This window comes from Saccharomyces paradoxus, chromosome V (genome assembly GCF_002079055.1).
Source record: "Saccharomyces paradoxus chromosome V, complete sequence".
NCBI lineage: Eukaryota > Fungi > Ascomycota > Saccharomycetes > Saccharomycetales > Saccharomycetaceae > Saccharomyces > Saccharomyces paradoxus.
The window spans coordinates 441,420-461,159 of NC_047491.1; the positions used below are offsets into that span (position 1 = coordinate 441,420).

Below are 19,740 nucleotides of genomic sequence, written 5' to 3' on the forward strand. Positions count from 1 at the left end.
CTTGTCCTACATCAAAGTAAATACGAGCAGAAGGCCCAAAACTTAAAAAAATGTGCATAGCCAAGAGTATATTCTTCAAGAAAAATAATCAGACCACATTTCAGAACTCCATACCTCTAAAACTCCTCAAATACACCCATCTTCTTTCGTTCTCCACAATCTGCCAGTCAAATGTTCCTATAAATCAACACTTGCTGTTGAGTAGCCAAATTGACCGTAACCGCCCAAAAACAGTATCATTGGGTTACCCGCATGACAGAATCGTTTATCTCACATTGGCGGTGTTTTCCCCTCTCCTGGTGGGCTCCAAAATCTTGGCCGTGGGAACTTCAGCGAGGGATTGTTTGTAAATGTAGTTTCAACACGTCGGCTGATTTATCCCGATTTTGTTAGTAGAAAGGTTCTGTTTCATTCTTGCTTGATACGTCGTCTCATCCAATTTCTGACATAGTCTTTTTTCAAGGAAGGGTATTTTTCAGAGCAGGACTACAATTAGTCTTTTCCTTTTTACTCCCCTTCCTATTATAACTCTTAGTGAATAACCACTTGTATAGCATAACACAATGGATCAAGAAACAATAGACACAGACTACGACGTGATCGTATTGGGTACCGGTATTACCGAATGTATCTTATCTGGTTTACTCTCTGTAGATGGGAAAAAAGTATTGCATATTGACAAGCAGGACCACTATGGTGGCGAAGCTGCTTCTGTGACCTTATCTCAATTGTATGAAAAATTTAAACAAAATCCGATCAGTAAAGAGGAGCGGGAATCCAAGTTTGGTAAAGATAGAGATTGGAATGTCGACTTAATTCCTAAATTCCTGATGGCCAATGGCGAACTTACAAATATTTTGATACATACCGATGTGACGAGATATGTTGATTTCAAGCAAGTGTCTGGCTCCTATGTGTTTAAACAGGGCAAAATTTACAAAGTGCCAGCTAATGAAATAGAAGCTATTTCGTCACCATTAATGGGAATTTTTGAAAAACGTAGAATGAAGAAATTCTTAGAATGGATTAGCTCTTACAAGGAAGATGATTTGTCCACTCACCAAGGTTTAGACTTAGACAAGAATACCATGGACGAAGTGTATTATAAATTCGGTTTAGGTAATTCTACTAAAGAATTTATCGGTCATGCAATGGCTTTATGGACCAATGACGACTACTTGCAACAACCTGCTAGGCCATCGTTTGAGAGAATTTTGTTGTATTGCCAAAGTGTTGCCCGTTACGGTAAGTCACCTTATTTATATCCTATGTATGGATTAGGCGAACTTCCACAGGGTTTTGCTCGTTTGTCGGCTATCTACGGTGGTACTTACATGCTAGACACTCCAATTGATGAAGTATTGTACAAAGAAGACACAGGCAAATTTGAAGGGGTCAAGACTAAACTTGGGACTTTCAAGGCCCCATTGGTTATTGCTGATCCAACTTATTTCCCTGAGAAATGTAAATCCACTGGTCAAAGAGTCATCAGAGCTATCTGCATTCTCAACCATCCAGTTCCGAACACCAGTAACGCGGATTCTCTACAAATTATTATCCCACAAAGTCAACTAGGAAGGAAAAGCGATATATACGTTGCGATTGTCTCAGATGCGCATAACGTTTGCTCCAAAGGTCATTATTTAGCCATTATTTCCACAATCATTGAAACTGATAAGCCACATATAGAATTAGAACCTGCTTTCAAGCTTCTAGGACCAATCGAGGAAAAATTCATGGGCATTGCCGAATTATTTGAACCAAGGGAAGATGGCTCTAAGGATAATATCTACTTATCCAGATCATATGACGCATCTTCCCATTTCGAATCCATGACTGATGATGTTAAAGATATTTACTTTAGGGTAACAGGCCATCCATTAGTTCTAAAACAAAGACAAGAGCAGGAGAAGCAATAGATTCATAGGGCTTACGACCAATGTAACAATCGGAGAGTAAAGATACCTTTTCCGATAATATTCTTGTTTCAAGTGCGTTCTCATCAATAGATGTCATGTATTACAAGAAAACGAGAAAACAATTGCCAAAAAAACCAATACAAAAATTAGGGGAAAAGACTATCCTTTATTCCTTTCTCATTCACATTTTTTTCGTTATATGCGTATATCTGACAGATTCATAACTAAATATATTTCCTTTTTCTTTCATTTTCTTTTCTCCACACATATATATATATACATATATATATAAATTGGTATACGTTATGTAATATAACTTATGGAAAAATGTTGCTGAATACTCAAGTATGCATGCTATGACTTTACCACTTTGGCAAAATAAGTTTAGGGTCTATCGCTTCGACGGTTCTCTCGTTATTCCGGGCGGTACGGTCAATCTCACACCACAGCGTGCTCTTGTGTGGCCAACCTGCTGACAAAATGAACACTTTATCTTATTCTTTTTCTTTTTACTACTCTTTTTGCTGGTTGCACCCTGAATAATATGTGTTGTATCTCCTTCTGTCCTTGCTTTAACCGGTATCAGAGCATATTTTTGATCATCTTTTTCCAAGATCTCTATGCCATTCCGCAGTACTTTGTCAAGAACACTAGTGTTCATCACACTTCCTCCAGTACTTTCATGTAAGCCCAGTAGTAAGTTAATAAATTTCTCTAATTCTTTCAATTTATGCTCGTACTCAACCTGTAACTGTGATCCATCTTTTTGCTTTGAAATAATCAACTTAGCCAGGGCATCCATAGCTTGTGATAACCTGACAATATCATTTTCAGTTTTATTTAATGATTTACACATTCCTTATTATAACCACTCTCGGTCTCCTTTTAACAAACTTATGATAAACAGGTTGCATGTCCCCATCTCATCCCAAGGAAGCTTTTCATCAAAACTATTAAGCTTTTTTTTGGGTGAGAAAACTTGAATAAAAATAGCATACAAAAGGCGATACTTACATAAACGATGCTAGGCTGTAGTGGCTTTCTGGTGGGATGGGATACATTGGGAATTCTGGCCGAGGAACAAATCCTTCCTCGCGGCTAGACACGGATTGCACGCCCTTTGGGCAAGGGGTGGTTTTCTACTCCGCACCGTGCCCTGTTGTGGCAACCGCCTTTTCCCTGTCGTAAATTTGTCCTGGGCAGAGCTGTCTGCCTGGAGGCAGGGGAGTCCGGTCTGAAGTGTCCCAGCTAAAATAAATCGATCTTTGCGGGCAGCCCGTTGGCAGGAGGCGTGAGGAATCCGTCTCTCTGTCTGGTGCGGCAAGGTAGTTCTGGGTCCCTTAGGGGCTCCACCTTCACCGCTGTTAGGGGAGTTTTATCCAGCGTCAGCAAAGGTGACCCGTGATGGAGGCGGCCGGGATAGCACATATCAGTCGGATAATCGTGCAAGTTGATCGTTTCGGCGGTTTAATTTGGCGGTGCCATCAGGATTTACTCGCACATTGTGCCATTCCCTTGGGAATGAGTGTATTCTGAACCATTTTTTTTGTATGTTTTATAGCTTATTCATCCTACAATAGTGTTAGTTAAACTAATTTGATTTTGAGAACTTGGTGAATAATTGGACAGTTGTTGGCATTCCATCATTGCTAAAGGCTATAATATAGGTATACCGAATATACTAGAAGTTCTCCTCGAGGATATTGGAATCGACAAAAAGGTGTCGATAATTCTACATAATAATATTATTACCTCTTCTTCCGTTTTATATATTGTCATTCATTATTCTATAACATTATCAATCCTTGCATTTAAGCTTCCATTAAATTTCTCAATCTTTGTGCCATCCTCTTACACCGCATGTGATAATATACTACTAAATAGATGATATCAGAATTTCATTCCAACAGATTTAATAACACAATCTTGTTCTTTTCGGGCAGAAATGGTGATCAAAAGCGCGTGTCAAAGTTTATCATCACTATCCTGTTCTATTTAGCTCACAATATTAGTAATCCCATGATTCAATCCTAAAACTTTTCATTCAAAAGCGTGCTCATGTAACGAACAGCAACAGATTCTGCGAGGCTAGCATAGCTAAGATACTCTCTTTGAATGCATAAAAACAGAACAATTTTTAAAAAAATGGTCTCTAGCGGGATCGAACCGCTGATCCCCGCGTTATTAGCACGGTGCCTTAACCAACTGGGCCAAGAGACCAAATTTCAATTCAACTGTTCGAGGAAGATAAATCACTAAGTATGGGATGCAGGGAGAACTACTTTTCCTCGGGTTTGTTTCTGAATGGCAGTAGAATTTTATTAAAATAAATGTGGACTACCGTCGGCCAGACTGGTAGTCGTTATATTATGATATCATCATATACGTCCGTTATAAGATAAGGCAGATTAACAGACCAGTAGAGCCAATTATCAAATCGTAATCTGATTTACTGGAAACTGCAACGCAAGGATTGACTATGTGATACGAAAATAAATGATAACGTATAAAACGAAAGAAAAAAAATAGTAATATAATTATGTAGAACTTTCGACTCCCTTATGTAGATTTCCTGTGTCCTCGAAGAGAACTTCTAGAATATTCTGTGTGCCAATAATATTGCCTTGACAAAAAATGGAACTGAGACACCTATTCAACCTCCATTGAATTAGCACACAAAAATCGTACTCTTAAGTTGCTGTACTAGTAATAAATCAAAAGATGAATGATTCTTTTTCAAGCACTTGGCTGTTGAATAGCACCAGGATAAATATCTACCGTTCTGGATGCTAAATTCTCTCTCTATTGCTCTCCATTCGATGCTGGACAGTCGACTCCACTGTCATCGTCAAAAAAAATAAAAATAGTGCCGTCCTTCAGTAACATTTAATAGTTTCGATCCTCCTTTCATGACTCGGAATCAAAACGTTCGTATATGGATAGGACCTTTGGTGACCTTAGTAGAAACGTAGAGAATTGCTACATGATGCCTCAAGGAGTTTTATAAGTTCTAAAGCGCTATATTGTAGAATATTGTAAACTACATTCCGGCATATATAAATAACAATATTTTTTCTCTTGGCGATGTAAAGTACTTTAGGTTACTTTTAAGCTATGGAGGAAATTGAAGAAATTTAAAAAGTCATGATAGTGAATAAACTGTTCTATACTAAATGAAACGTCCATACCTGTTCTAAATTGGTGAGCCTTGATGCAGCCGATCAATCTTCCTTCGTGAAATCACCTAAAATGCTGGGATTATTATTCTCAACAATTTTGATTTGTGCTAACCATTTCGATAAATCATCTTCCAACTCAGTATCTTTTTTATCCGTATTTCCACTATCAGGATCCAATCCTAATTTTTTAAGGCCGGATATCAATGATTTGATATCTTCCTCTGATGCCTTTTCCCTTAGCAACTCCTCAAACAAGGTTACTTTGAAATCTATATCGTGCTTATCCTGTTCAGGATCTTCAAATAAATGGACCCCTGTTCTTGCAAATAAAGCTTCATCAGATAGTTGCACTTGATAAAATTGGGAGCATCGAAAATGGAACTTACTGCAATAGTGTGATAAATATGCATACGGATTGTTTTCTAATAAAAATTTTTTAGTAGTGTCATTCATTGAAAAAGGATCACGTATCCTTTCTGGCGATTTACCACAAAGGGGATATCCGCATCTTTTGTTTAGGTTCCTCTCATCTACTAGGTCTTGATACATATCTGGTGTAAGAAATCGGCCCAAATACTTCAATGTTTTCTCATCCTTACATTCTGAATCACATAATAGGCCTATAATCTCTAAAGTTATAACTTCTGCTTCATGCATAGAAAGTTGCCTGTGCTTTTGGAAGGGGATTAACGCCGTTTCCTTTATATCTTCAATCGTCGCCATTTCTTATATTTGTTAACTTCGCTCTGCTTTTTCAAAGTTAGAATGTTGATATATGTATTCGAAACTGAAAATGTTTATGAATTGTTCAATTCTCCTCTCAATGTGCTTCCTCTTCACTTTTCCATTGCTTATGACCCACTTTTGGATGCTAACTGACTTTGTATTATAGTATTCCTATTTCGGACAAAAATATCGGAAAGATATAGAATAAGAAAATTAGTTAGTTACTTTTCAATATTACGATGCTATCTCTGAATCGACCTGATCAATACAACAAGGCATCTATATAATTTGATTCCTACCAAGTAATTCAAGAAGATCAGCGCTCTCATGCAACACAAGGACACAGCAGTAGCGAAGGACACAACAAAAAAACGTTTACTGAGAAGGAATAGTGCGCCATCAGCTATACATATAATTTCACAATTGGACAAAAAGTGGTCCTTCCTATGGAATACCATAGATAGACACAGCATTATTGAAGAGCAAGATAAAAGGAGTGATGCGAAAAGAGAAGAAGAACGAGAGGATGATTATGAGTTAGAACAATTACTGAACATGGTAAGAATACCGATGTTCCTAGAAAAGTTCATGCTGTTTGCACTCTTAACAAGCTTGGACTGTTTTTTATATTACTTTACTGTATTACCGATACGACTGATAAAAGGATATGTAAAGCAATTCAAGAGTCATCGTCAACATTATCGCCTACAACAAAGGTCCGGGCATAAGCATAAAATACCCTTTCGATATAAAGTAACTTCTAGGGAATATAAAGAGAGATGTATGATTTTTATCATCGTGATTTCGTCCATTTTGTTGAGCAAACTAGACACTTCAAAACTGTATCACAGGATAAAACGGCAAAGTGCAATGAAATTGTACATGCTATTCAGTGTGCTGGAAATGGCGGACAAAATGTTGGCAAGCTTGGGCCAAAGCTTGTTAACCGTTATGCTTTCTAGAAAAAACTCGCAACGGATATTACTGCATAGATGTTTGTTAGTGTCAATGAGCTTGATATATGTGACCATACACGGCTATGTATTGGTTTACCAGGCCATTTCACTAAACATAGCCGTGAATTCGTATTCAAATGCTCTGCTAACTTTATTACTATCTATGCAATTTGCAGAGATTAAATCATCCGTTTTAAAAAAATTCGATAAAGAGGGATTTTTCCAAATTACCATTGCAGACGTGGTAGAAAGATTCAAGTTGACCCTATTATTGTCAATAACTGGTCTTAGAAACCTCCGGTCATGGACATCCTCACTATCGAACACTAGCATCAATTTCTGGAGCCCACGTTCTACATTGTCAGTTGTCATAAATATCCTTTGCGGGCCGATGGTAAGTGTAGTAGGGAGCGAAGTAATAGTGGATTGGGCCAAGCATGCCTACATTACAAAATTCAATCGGATACGTCCACAGATATATGATAAGTTCTATTATATATTATACAGAGATTATTCCACTAGAACGCACAAATTAGAAGATAGATTGGGATTACCTTTACCCGCGTCCGTTGTTCTTTTCGTTGTAATGGTGAGGCCAACCCTTTTCAAGTCGCCAGAGTCTTCTTACCTTCCATCACTATTCAGGATCTTCTTCATGGGGGCATCAGTGTTTTTGCTAGCATTGCTGTCAAAATTCGTGCTAGATCTTATTTTAATCAAGTGGAGCAAACGCATAGGGCAACGGTTCAGGGACCAAGCTCTCAGTACCGCCGTAACAGAGGAAGAATACGTCCCAGGTTTACTCTCGGGCGGTATGGGCAAGATCGACGTGGCTACAAGAATTGCATTACATTCTGACTATAACAAAGAGAATCAAATAGAGACACAAAGTGCATCGCCAACGCGGAAAAGAGGAGATCCTTTAGCTGCTGGATGTATTCCTCCTAGCTTAAATGAGATGAGAAAACAGAAAGACTCCAAGAACCCACGATCGCTTGAAAATGTCGCTCGCTATAAAATGGTATCGAAGAGAATATGGTAAGCTAAGATCCGCAATTATCGCTGGTTACGGTTTTCGGATATTTCGTATATTGCAAGGAGCGAAAAAAGAAACCCTGATTACTAAAAGGCCATTGTCTTGCTGTTTATAAGTTGCTTGCCTTTTGAAACATTTGATCTCTCCTTGATTGTTTATTTAATTTCCTATTGTTTCTTGTAAACTGTATTATATATAGTGCACAGCAACGAGGTTGTAACTACTATACGTCATGCTTTTCAAAAACATAGAAGTAGGCAGACAGGCAGCTAAGCTGTTAACGAGGACCTCGAGCCGCTTAGCTTGGCAAAGCGTCACGGCCTCAAGAAACATGTCTTTCATTAGACAACAAATTAAGAAGGTTCCAGCATATAACTTTAGGACATCTGTGAGTACCCGTCTATTTTCTCTCTCTTCCCCTGTTTTGAGACCACATGTTGCTTCAGAATCAAACCCTATTATATCACGTTTGAAAACTTCGAAGAACGTCGCTTACTGGCTGATAGGTACCTCTGGTTTGGTATTTGGTATTGTTGTTCTTGGTGGGTTGACTAGACTAACAGAATCAGGGTTGAGTATTACTGAATGGAAACCTGTTACAGGTACGCTACCTCCTATGAACCAAAAGGAATGGGAAGAAGAATTTATCAAGTATAAAGAATCGCCAGAATTTAAATTATTGAACTCTCACATTGATTTGGACGAGTTTAAGTTTATTTTTTTCATGGAATGGATTCATAGACTGTGGGGTCGTGCTATCGGTGTCGTTTTTGTATTACCTGCAGTTTATTTTGCCATGTCTAAAAAAACTTCAGGCCATGTCAATAAGAGGTTGTTTGGTCTAGCAGGCTTATTGGGTTTACAAGGATTCGTCGGTTGGTGGATGGTGAAGTCTGGTCTTGATCAAGAGCAACTGGACGCAAGAAAATCAAAGCCTACCGTTTCTCAATATAGACTGACTACGCACTTGGGTACCGCCTTCTTTTTGTACAGGGGTATGCTCTGGACTGGTTTAGAGATATTGAGAGAATGTAAATGGATAAAGAATCCTGTTCAAGCCATAAGCCTCTTCAAAAAATTGGATAATCCTGCAATTGGCCCAATGAGAAAGATCTCTCTAGCCTTACTGGCGGTATCTTTCCTAACCGCTATGAGTGGAGGTATGGTTGCCGGTTTAGACGCTGGTTGGGTTTACAACACTTGGCCAAAAATGGGTGAACATTGGTTCCCTAGTTCTCGTGAATTAATGGACGAAAACTTCTGCAGAAGAGAGGACAAGAAAGATTTATGGTGGAGGAATTTGCTAGAAAATCCGGTCACAGTTCAGCTGGTTCATAGAACATGTGCGTACGTTGCGTTTACATCGGTATTAGCTGCTCATATGTACGCTATCAAAAAGAAGGCGCTCATTCCAAGAAACGCGATGACCTCTTTGCATGTTATGATGGGTGTCGTTACTTTACAAGCCACCCTTGGTATTCTAACTATATTGTACCTAGTCCCAATCTCGTTAGCATCTATCCATCAAGCTGGTGCTTTGGCGTTGCTAACAAGTTCTTTGGTTTTTGCCTCTCAATTAAGGAAACCAAGAGCTCCAATGAGAAATATGATCATTACTTTGCCACATTCAAGCAAAGTAACCAGTGGGAAAATCCTAAGCGAAGCCTCTAAGCTAGCCTCAAAACCATTATAATAGAACAAAGATATTCTAATGAGGATTAACACTTACTCCCTTTTCCCGCTTTGTCGCTTCAATCGTGAAATGGTACGTGTGATGGTATTCTTGTTATATGTCGGTATTCCTTCAAGACGCTGTAAATATGTACTTATTTGATGGGCATCACATATAACCATATTTGGTATATTTATTTTTATTTTTTTTGCTTATATAAATGTCAGTAATACATGATATCTTAAGTTAAGACTTCACAAAATCCTTTTCTGCCTTCATCATGGCTTCCGTATCCGTGCTCGAAAGTCTCCAAAGTATGAACATGAACACAGACCTATAAGGAGCAAATATTTCAGAGCATTTCTCCATTACATCATCGTCATATATCTTCCAATTGTATTTTTTATGTTTTATCTTACTCTTTTTTACTACTTTCCTTTCACGCATTAGTTCTTTTTCCAGTTCTGGTTTATCTGAAAGATATTTTGAAAAACCTCTAGCGATACCCAGATCTTCAGGAGCAAACACATCCATTCGTTTCAGTCCGGAAATCAAGAACATTTTAGCGCTCCATGGACCTATTCCCTTCACATTCGTAACTAAGCTGTTAATCACTTCTTCATCGTTATCTTCTTGACTGAAAAGCTTTTCGACATCCTTATATCTTTCAGTAAAGTAGGCGGCAAGAGATTCCAGATATATCATTTTTCTTTTACTCAGTCCACATTTTGCAATCTTTGCACTTTTTACTGGATCTTTGAAGTCTTCGAATAGCACTTTATAGTCTGGAAATGCACCACCATAGAGACTTACAACCCTTGCCTTGATACTTTTGGCTGCTAGACCACTAATCTGTTGAGACAAAATTGTACTTGCAAGCCTGATAAAATATTCCTCAAGTGTATCAGGGACTTGAGTCTCCTTTAAGTACAGCGTAAATTCGTTATTTTTAAGTAAGGGAAAAAGGGATGGATCTTTCTCCAAAATGTATTCGCAAGCCATATTGAACTTTTCTTCATGTCTAGCAATATATTCCTCAGGAAGAGCAACGTCTAGAGATGAGGATCCTAATTCCTTCACTATTTCCTTGACGCCGTCCGCTTTTATTAGCTCATCGTACCCTCTTTTTAGTTTCATTGAGAGCAACTTCCCTCTTATCCCTCTTGCTTGTGAATACAATTTGAAAAGAAAAGTACAACATGTATTGGTCATATCTGAGCCCAGTGGCTCAGGCTCATTAATTTTATGAATGTCTCATTCCTTATGCAAGAATTCCTGTCGCGACCCCGCTCTGTAATTCATCGCCACCGAAAAGATGATATAATACCAAATGGTAGTATAAAATATGTGAGACAAAGAAGTATAGCTGACATAGGTAGGGAAGCACATATCATACAAAATAGTGTAAAGATGGATTTAACAATTTCAAACGAACTTAGTGGCGAAATATACGGCCCGATTGAAGTCAGTGAAGACATGGCTTTAACTGATCTAATAGCGTTACTCCAAGCAGATTGCGGTTTTGACAGAACAAAGCACGACCTATACTTTAATATGAATATTCTAGATTCAAACAAAACTCAGTCATTAAAAGAATTAGGGCTCAAAACTGACGACTTGCTATTGATCAGAGGTAAGATTTCTAATTCCATTCAAACAGATGCCACTATTTTGTCCGACGATGCATTCATAGAGCAATTCAGACAAGAGTTACTAAATAATCAAATGCTTAGATCACAACTGATTTCGCAAATCCCTGCATTGAATGATTTAGTAAATGACCCACAGTTGTTCAAGGAAAGATTGGGCCCACTTATTTTACAAAGACGTTATGGTGGCTATAACACCGCGATGAATCCGTTTGGCATCCCCCAAAATGAATATAATAAGCTAATGGCCAACCCTGATGATCCTAACAACAAGAAGAGAATCGCAGAGCTCGTAGACCAACAAGCAATCGATGAACAGTTGCGCAATGCTATCGAATATACACCTGAAATGTTTACCCAAGTCCCTATGCTTTACATCAATATCGAAATAAACAACTACCCCGTCAAAGCATTTGTGGATACCGGTGCGCAAACAACGATTATGTCCACTAGATTAGCGAAGAAAACTGGTTTATCGAGAATGATTGACAAGAGATTTATTGGAGAAGCTCGCGGTGTAGGAACCGGCAAAATTATTGGGAGGATTCACCAGGCCCAAGTTAAAATAGAAACGCAATATATTCCATGCAGTTTTACCGTCCTGGATACTGACATCGATGTTTTGATAGGATTAGACATGCTGAAAAGACACTTGGCTTGTGTGGACTTGAAAGAAAACGTTCTTAAAATAGCAGAAGTCGAAACAAGTTTTTTGAGTGAAGCGGAAATACCAAAAAGTTTTCAAGAAGGACTGCCAGCACCAACGTCAGTTACAACCTCATCCGATAAGCCACTGGAACCCACCAAGACTAGTTCAAGTCTAACACCACAACCTGGAGCTGTTCCGGCGCTTGCTCCAAGGACAGGCATGGGACCAACATCCACAGGAAGAAGCGCAGCCGGTGTTACAACAGCAGCCACGAGAACGTTCACCGAACAAACAATCAAGCAGCTTATGGATTTAGGATTCACCAGGGATGCTGTTGTTAAGGCTCTTAAGCAGACTAACGGAAATGCAGAATTTGCTGCATCGCTTCTCTTTCAGTGATCAAACACCGATATTGTGATCGTCGTCTACATACTTAGCTCGTTACGTAAACAGATAAGTAGGAGTCCATACGAGGAGACACCAATACATATTTCTACTTTCCCGTCAGTTGTTCTTCTATTCTTTTTATTGTATATGATTATACTTCTATTAAGTATATAAGATGCAAATTGTACCATTCACTTGTCGCAAATTGGCAATATGACTCAAAAGATTCTTTCGTAAAATAAAACATATGCATTGGGTGTGATAAATTCAGTATTAAACGTTATAGGACGATAAAGTGAGTCATCGAAGAAGTACCAACCCTTTTTTGGTCCCTTATAAACGTATGAAGTATAATGCCCCCCACACAAACTCCCCGAATGGCATGCAACCCCATACAGTCTGTATCTGAATGGTGGTACTTGGCCTCTGGTGGGAATATCCTCATTTACAATAGTTTCATGGTTAAAATCTCTTGCCCAATATGGTGTAAGATCCAAGAAGTAAGGATATTGCACAAATACATTGTTTTTGTTCATTTGATTGTCAAACCTTTTCAAATTAATGATTAATTTCTTAGGTAATCTAGTAATTTTAAGTTGCTTAGTGGAAGGCTGCTTTTTCAAGCACTTAGGACATGACCATTGTTCATCGACACCTAACCTTTCACATTTGGTAAATTCCCGGAAACAATCCAATATGTTACAAGTTTTAACACGTGGAACAGGAACGGAAAGGACAGAGAATGTTTGATAAGTTGTCGAAGTATGTTCACAAACTTGGCATTGTAGCCTAGACGCGTATTGTCCTTGAAAAAGGTCAATTATTGCACTGAAATCGGTAAGTAAAAACCTTTCCCACTCAAGAGCACTAGCTTTCCGTATAGACATTTTTTCTCTCATTCTTTCTTCCTCCTCAGACAACTGTTTGAGATGCTTTTTGCCGCCATTCTGGTTCAAATCCTCATGTAATCCATCAAGTAAGAACTGACAAAATTCTTGACAATCTTGCTGCATCGAATCACTGAAAATGGAGTTGATGTGGCCGCAAATTTTTTTAAATTGAATAGTCTGAACTGGTGTTGTTCTTATATTAGGGGGTGTGAATGCACCGTGCCTGTGCATACTATTGACCAAAATGGCGAAGCTTTTAGCTAGCAATCCCTTGGAACCTCTCGAACTATCAAAATTAATAAAATTCAAATACGTGTTATCCAAGAACATCCGAACCAAATCGTGTGTCCCAACCAGACATTGAAGTATACAGTTCATGTAACAACAATTACCCATATTCTCCAACCCCACGATGAAATCTAGATCAAGCACTTGTGAGTTGTTAAGAATGGTCTGCCTCGATGAAGACAAATCCTGCTGTGGTAAAGGCGGGATACGCGGCTGAAATACATCAAATGCGGGGGTCAAATGGGCACGAACCTGCGTAGCACGAATATCTGGAGATACTTTTTCCATATTGTTGAATTTACTTTGGATGACTGATGGGGAATTGATTTTTGAGAGTGCGGTTGATCGATGTGGGCTAATATTTTGAAAGGTGGAGGAGTCTCTATCCGGTCTTGACTGCGGTATTATGGGAACCTCTGGATAGTATAAGGGTAATTGAGGCCTTTGTACTGTTGCTAACAAAGGCTGGGTGTTCATGGACACCATCGGAATGCTCTTGCCTTTGGTTGGAGAGAGAGATTTCTGGTTAAACAAGCCCACTGGTACGTGCGGATTGCCAAAAGCTGGCGTCGAAGAGGAGGATGTAAGATGGACTGTTTCAGTTACAGATGATTGATACGCTCCACCTAACCTAATCCAGTTTGAAAACCCGGTTTCCAAAATGAGAACTTTCGTCCCACTCAGCGGTTTAATGACAGAATGTTGAGACAGAATTTTTGCAAGGATACGAGTTTGCCTTTGCTGGAAATTATTATTCAATTGTGTGTCAGCATACACGACAATAAACTTAAACTTGTTTCTATTTGAAAAGAGATCGATATCTGACTTTGGTGAGGTGATCAAAGAGACGTTTTCAATTTGTTGATCTGTAAAATAATCTTTAAATGAGGCAGGCTCGATGCATATGATGTTTTTGCATTTAATATGGGCCTTGACGAATTCAGGTCTGGGACGTACATCGATAAGTAATAGGGTGTCACCATGGAAATGCAACATTGAACTCAATTTGCCAGGGTCTATGGTTTGCAAATGTACCAATTTAGGGTAGTTCTCAATAACATTTCGAATGCGCTCAATATTTGGGTCATTATGCAAAAGTTGGGTTTTCTCCCCGTACATATCCCTGATGTTATTGTCCTTGTTGCTCGAAAATTCCTTTAATTTCGGTAGAGTATCCTCCAAGAGCGTATATACGATCATGTAATATAGGAAAGCGGTTTCATTCAATCGGAGGAACGCTTTTGACAAACGGTTAACGTCTTCTTTGGGGGCCTGCGTGGTTATATCATTGCATGCGTCGATATAGCTAGACCATATTTCTGCGCATTCTTGGAGCAAAGGTAGGGGCTCTTGTGGCACGTCATCATCATCAAGGAATTTCTTAACCAAACGCTTAAGCCTCCCGTACCGCTCCCTGGAGGAGTCATCAACCTCACTTAAGGCTTGTTCTGAGCCCATTGCGCTTGTGACTGTTTGTATGGAGGGATTGGAAGAAGAGGATTCCACATACGTTGGCGAATAGCTAGCAACTAAATATAGCAGGTATTTACTCGATGTGTTGAAGTGAGGCGCAAGAAAAAAAAAAAAAAAAATTAATGCCCAGTAGATCAATTGAATCAGGGGTTCCTGATTTGCGTCACCGTACAGACCAAGGCCAAGTTTGTAAACGATATTAGAAATTATTGTATATATATTTATATAATTATATACTATTTTTATCAACAGAAATAGATGAAAAATTCCCACCTTGTACTAAACTTCATTCAAAGAGATTCGGCTTTAACGTGGGGGGCCTCCTTGTCTGTGACGACATTTTGAGATGAAGAATAGCTAGTATTTTGCTCGGGCAGTTCGTAGTTCTCTTGTACATTGATTTCCCCATCTTCATTGAAGTTAATATTCTCCATCTTGGCAAACAATTGCCTCTTTTGTTCTTCCGTCAACTCTTGCTTCTTCTTGTTCTTGATCCAGTATCCTGGGTTCAAGTGTTTCAATTGCAAATTTTTGGCAAAGGGCAAGTGACCACGCCTTTCTTCAAAGATCATCAAACTCAACACAATGATAAGAACTAACCAATAGATGTTGTAACAAAGCATGGATGACAAGTACCCGGTGTTCTGCCATCCAAGCAAGGCGTTGAAGATATCCCACCCATTGTCCAATTCCGGGTTGCAACAGTTGACATGATAAACGGCCTTTCTGATGTTGTAAGACCCGTTACCATCACCACCTTCGGAAGCATCACCACCACTGGCAAGGTTGAATCTGTAATTTTCAAAGTACCACGCACCACGGGAGAAAAGACCAGCGGAGATCAGGTACAAGATCGAGGTAGACAGAATCAAGAAAATCTGCAGCGAGGATCTGGAAGCACCGTAGTACAGCAAATACCCAACAAGACCACCACAGATTAAACCGACCACAACGGGCAACGGATAAGCAGAGGCATGTGAACCCTGCGTGGTAATACCAGCACCGGCAACAAACACAACGGCTTCCAACCCTTCTCTCAAGACAGTAATAAACGGCAAAATGAACATAGCATATCTTCTACTCAAGAATCCAATCTTGAAATAGTCTCTCTTACGGTGAGGAATCTCCACCAGCGACCGCGCGATCTTCACTCTCCACTTACTCTGCATCTTGTTCATTCTCAACATAGGAATACCCATCATCGAGATCATTATCGTCGCGATCATACAAAAGATACCTTCCCACAAGTCTTCCGCGCTTCCGAAAATATCCTTTTGCAGCGAATAGTATGCACCGATGAAACCTGCACCGATGGCCAGACAAATGATGAACCCAAGTAAGACACCAACCCACACCTGAATCCTTAATTTACGGTACAGAGCCTGGTCATGCTCCCCAATTGCCTGTTTCAAAAACGATAGCAACACGGAAATAACAATCACTGCTTCCAAGCATTCTCTGAACACAACGAAGAAAACGGCCACGTTAAAAACTTTGTTAGGCATGGCGGGAAGTATATGTGTGATGAGTTGCTGGGAAAACCTTCTATTAAGATATAATCTGACCTGCTATGTATTTTTTTGCTCACTTTGAGCATTTTATATAACTAAAGGCTCAATTCAAACTATAGCCCATCGCTCTCACCGGACCTTGCAACACCAACCTAGAAATCGGGTGCATTAGTCTCTCTCTGTGCAGAGAATGAAATGCGCACCTTCTTACCACTGCGACGGTGCTCGGCACGGCTTGCGCGGGTGGGGAGGGAAATAGCGGTCTGGCGTGAGTCGGCAGTCAGCGGCGGGCTCACCGTACTCGCTCGTTTAGTGCAGCAGCAGTATTCGCGCACTTCAATCATAGTATTTCTGCACCCTGACCTGAGAAGAATGCCGATGCGCCCTGGTTGATTGGCGTAGAGCGTGTGTCAGTGCCGGGTTCGGTTTCTTTTTTTCTACACGTTGGATTGCTGTATCAGGAGTTAATAGCTACCGTAGTCAAAAGAAAAAGAAAGAAAAACTGTTGAGATCGTATCTTATATTTTTATTTTTTTTACTGCACTTTTATTATCCAAATCTAGTTTTTGACCAGAGGTAATTGAAAGAGAAAGATAATATAGCCTTTTTGTTCTTTTTTTTGGCACTTTCAGCCGGACCCTGTTCCTTTGCTACCCGGATGTTAAGGCATAATTAGACAAGTCCCGGGTACCCCGGGACTTGTCTTCTGGTTGAGGTAAAAAACACAGAGAAAGCGAAAAAAAAAAGGCTTCCCTGGCGGATAGATGGTCACAACAAGCATAGCGTATACACGTGCACTCACAAACATACACAGAAGCGCGCAAAAATGAGTCTACCGGAGATCTTGCCTTTGGAGGTCATAGACAAAACAATTAACCAGAAAGTGCTGATTGTGCTACAATCGAACCGCGAGTTCGAGGGCACACTGGTCGGTTTCGACGATTTCGTCAATGTCATACTAGAGGACGCCGTCGAGTGGCTTATCAACCCTGAGGACGAGAGTAAAAATGAGGAAGTAATGCAGCACCATGGCAGAATGCTTTTGAGCGGCAACAACATCGCCATCCTTGTGCCAGGCGGCAAAAAGACCCCTACGCAGGCGTTATAAAAGGACAGAAAACAACGCGGATTTGTATAGTGCATCTAAAAAAAAATAATAAATAAGTATAAAATAGATAAAGGAAATCGAGTATTTTTTTTTGTTCTTGGTTTATTATTTGACACTGGTAATTTGCTTAACCAGCGCCTCCAGCTTCGCGTTTGTGAGAGCGACGTCTTTTCCCCGCATCCCCACCGTACAATTCATCAAATGCCATATTCCGACTACGTATTGGATCTTACGCATGCCACCCTGCTGGCGGCACATATCGAAACACTTTTCTGAGATCGCGTGGATCTCACCCAGATCGTGTTCGAGCATTCGACCGCCTAAATAGTTCACTAGTACTTGCAGCAATAGAGCCTTCTTTAATTTGAATCGGTCGTTCGCAGTACCTCCAGCAGCAGCGAACTTGTTGCTAGAGTAGAACTCGCGGAGTTTCGACACGTATTCGGCGCGCTGCTTGTCACTACATGGCAGCGGGTTCCAGCTGAACGGCTCAAAATGGCTGAAAAGCCATAGGACCGTTACTGTGCACTCCCATATGGGGTTAAACTGCAGGTCTGTTTCTTGTAGCAATTTCTCCACCTGGAGCCACACCTTGTTGCATTGTTCCACGAGCTCGCCCTGCTTGTCCCCAGGACACCGGCTCACTCTTGCCGCCTGCACCGTGTAGCAATTCAGAAGCGATATCATCTTCACTTCGCTAGATGTGCCGCCAGATTGTGCAAGCCGCGTGTACTCTTCCACGGCGCCGCCGCCTTCAAACTGAATCTTCATTGCTTGCAGCAGCTTCACGTAGCCTGGCGAGGGCCCTAATTTCGATGAGTTAGTCTCCACTACGGCCCCCTTCAAGAGTATTTCTTCCCACACTTTGTAGAACTCGCAAAATTCAAGGATGCTTTTGTATGTCTGGATTCGCGAGTCCAGCTCATTCATCGAAACATCGCCGGCGGCAATGTTCTTTATCAGTTTCTGGGTCGTAGAATACACTTTAGGCAGGAACTTCCTCGAGAAGTTCCCCTTTTCGTCATAACAATTCACGATGTAGCTGACGCTTTGCAATAACAACAGTACATTCTTCAATTCCTTGTAGTGGAAAATCATAGGCAGGTCTACTTTCAACGTCATCCTTGGCATGATTGTGATCACGCACCCCTTACCTTCATCCTCAACTAGAGATTGCTTGCACGTATCGAAAAACTTTTTGAATTCGTTCAGATGCTCCGTAATGTTGCCGTCTTTATAAAGCTGGATCACCATCTCTAATGCCAACTTCCACGCATATAGCGCGGGCCCCACCGTGTCCAGCTCCGTGCTTCTAAGCTCATGCAGAGCCTCCTCGGGAATTGGGAACCTCTCATTCAGCAAATAATTCACGTAGCACAGATTTAGAAACCACTTCCATTGTGATTTCTCCCGACATTGCGAGAGTAACCCGTGAAAACTCGTCTTTACTCTACGGTGCTGCTTCAGCTTGATACAAAGCATCACGCCGACATACCGGAATACGGATGCCCAATTTTGATAGACTTCACCTTGCAAGCTTGCCATGTACTGAACTACTTCATTACAGTTCTTTAGCGCAATCTTGTAGTGGAACTTACTATCTCTCATCAGCGGCAAATCGTGCAATAGCAGAAACTCGCAACGCATGAGCTCTTCTACCAAATCCATGCCGTTCTGGTGCGTCTGCAATCGCTCTTTCAAACTGGAAATGTAAAGCTCTGCTAAGTCAAAATTATACGTCTCCTGTATTAGCAACTCCACCATCTCAAACGTGACTTTACTATCCTCCACCACTGAAAGCGTGCATTTCGTCTTCAATAACTGAAACATCCGGATAGACATGTTTATGAGAGAATAGTACTGTTCCAACTCTTCCTCGGAACCGATTTTATTTGCACCTGAGTATGCATGGTCGCGGTATTCGTGTGCTAAGTGGTATATTTGTGAAATACTGAGTTTCTCGCCAAAGTTTTCCATTGAACCTCGGTATGTCTTTCAGGATCATTCAATTTCCACCAATCTTGGCCCTTCTGCGATTGTTAAGATGTCAGGATTGCCATTGTTAATAGATCTAACTCATCTCTTCACGTATTTAATTGTGGAGCCGTAAATAGTTATTTTTTCAAGTCCCTCTTACGCGAACGTTCTGGGAAAAAAAAAAAATGAAGATCTACATATAAAGCATGGCATTTCAAAGGATTACTAATGACTTTTCATCTCGAAAGGTATTTTTGATGGAACAGCAAACAAGCGACGAGTAAATTGCAGTAGTTACTGTTGTTTTGGACTATAGAATC

At 40.2% G+C, this 19,740-nt stretch overlaps 11 protein-coding genes and 1 non-coding gene across 12 annotated transcripts; 5 read left to right on the top strand and 7 right to left on the bottom strand.

Moving 5' to 3' along the window:
• Positions 1-563: 563 nt before the first annotated feature.
• On the top strand, positions 564-1,919 carry GDI1 (Gdi1p; the record flags this gene model as incomplete). Its single annotated transcript, XM_033910064.1, has 1 exon — positions 564-1,919. One exon carries the CDS (start codon positions 564-566, stop codon positions 1,917-1,919), a length of 1,356 nt encoding a protein of 451 aa, XP_033765955.1.
• Positions 1,920-2,310: 391 nt separating this feature from the next.
• SPAR_E02130 (uncharacterized protein) lies at positions 2,311-2,775 on the bottom strand (the record flags this gene model as incomplete). Its single annotated transcript, XM_033910065.1, has 1 exon — positions 2,311-2,775. One exon carries the CDS (start codon positions 2,773-2,775, stop codon positions 2,311-2,313), a length of 465 nt encoding a protein of 154 aa, XP_033765956.1.
• A 1,290-nt stretch (positions 2,776-4,065) lies between these two features.
• SPAR_Etrna16I lies at positions 4,066-4,139 on the bottom strand. Its single transcript has one exon. It is a non-coding gene; the product is annotated as a tRNA-Ile (tRNA).
• A 1,001-nt stretch (positions 4,140-5,140) lies between these two features.
• Positions 5,141-5,821, bottom strand: RTR1 (RNA polymerase II subunit B1 CTD phosphatase RTR1; the record flags this gene model as incomplete). Its single annotated transcript, XM_033910066.1, has 1 exon — positions 5,141-5,821. One exon carries the CDS (start codon positions 5,819-5,821, stop codon positions 5,141-5,143), a length of 681 nt encoding a protein of 226 aa, XP_033765957.1.
• A 330-nt stretch (positions 5,822-6,151) lies between these two features.
• On the top strand, positions 6,152-7,822 carry EMP65 (Emp65p; the record flags this gene model as incomplete). The annotated part of the gene is made up of 1 exon (XM_033910067.1): positions 6,152-7,822. One exon carries the CDS (start codon positions 6,152-6,154, stop codon positions 7,820-7,822), a length of 1,671 nt encoding a protein of 556 aa, XP_033765958.1.
• Positions 7,823-8,048: 226 nt separating this feature from the next.
• Positions 8,049-9,509, top strand: COX15 (Cox15p; the record flags this gene model as incomplete). The annotated part of the gene is made up of 1 exon (XM_033910068.1): positions 8,049-9,509. The coding sequence occupies one exon, from the start codon at positions 8,049-8,051 to the stop codon at positions 9,507-9,509; it is 1,461 nt and encodes a 486-aa protein (XP_033765959.1).
• A 225-nt stretch (positions 9,510-9,734) lies between these two features.
• Positions 9,735-10,625, bottom strand: MAG1 (DNA-3-methyladenine glycosylase II; the record flags this gene model as incomplete). Its single annotated transcript, XM_033910069.1, has 1 exon — positions 9,735-10,625. The coding sequence occupies one exon, from the start codon at positions 10,623-10,625 to the stop codon at positions 9,735-9,737; it is 891 nt and encodes a 296-aa protein (XP_033765960.1).
• Positions 10,626-10,898: 273 nt separating this feature from the next.
• DDI1 (Ddi1p) lies at positions 10,899-12,185 on the top strand (the record flags this gene model as incomplete). Its single annotated transcript, XM_033910070.1, has 1 exon — positions 10,899-12,185. The coding sequence occupies one exon, from the start codon at positions 10,899-10,901 to the stop codon at positions 12,183-12,185; it is 1,287 nt and encodes a 428-aa protein (XP_033765961.1).
• Positions 12,186-12,391: 206 nt separating this feature from the next.
• Positions 12,392-14,809, bottom strand: UBP5 (putative ubiquitin-specific protease UBP5; the record flags this gene model as incomplete). The annotated part of the gene is made up of 1 exon (XM_033910071.1): positions 12,392-14,809. The coding sequence occupies one exon, from the start codon at positions 14,807-14,809 to the stop codon at positions 12,392-12,394; it is 2,418 nt and encodes an 805-aa protein (XP_033765962.1).
• A 305-nt stretch (positions 14,810-15,114) lies between these two features.
• Positions 15,115-16,329, bottom strand: FTR1 (high-affinity iron permease FTR1; the record flags this gene model as incomplete). The annotated part of the gene is made up of 1 exon (XM_033910072.1): positions 15,115-16,329. One exon carries the CDS (start codon positions 16,327-16,329, stop codon positions 15,115-15,117), a length of 1,215 nt encoding a protein of 404 aa, XP_033765963.1.
• Positions 16,330-17,161: 832 nt separating this feature from the next.
• LSM5 (RNA-binding protein LSM5) lies at positions 17,162-17,443 on the top strand (the record flags this gene model as incomplete). The annotated part of the gene is made up of 1 exon (XM_033910073.1): positions 17,162-17,443. One exon carries the CDS (start codon positions 17,162-17,164, stop codon positions 17,441-17,443), a length of 282 nt encoding a protein of 93 aa, XP_033765964.1.
• Positions 17,444-17,548: 105 nt separating this feature from the next.
• On the bottom strand, positions 17,549-19,420 carry SCC4 (cohesin-loading factor complex subunit SCC4; the record flags this gene model as incomplete). Its single annotated transcript, XM_033910074.1, has 1 exon — positions 17,549-19,420. The coding sequence occupies one exon, from the start codon at positions 19,418-19,420 to the stop codon at positions 17,549-17,551; it is 1,872 nt and encodes a 623-aa protein (XP_033765965.1).
• Positions 19,421-19,740: the final 320 nt, after the last annotated feature.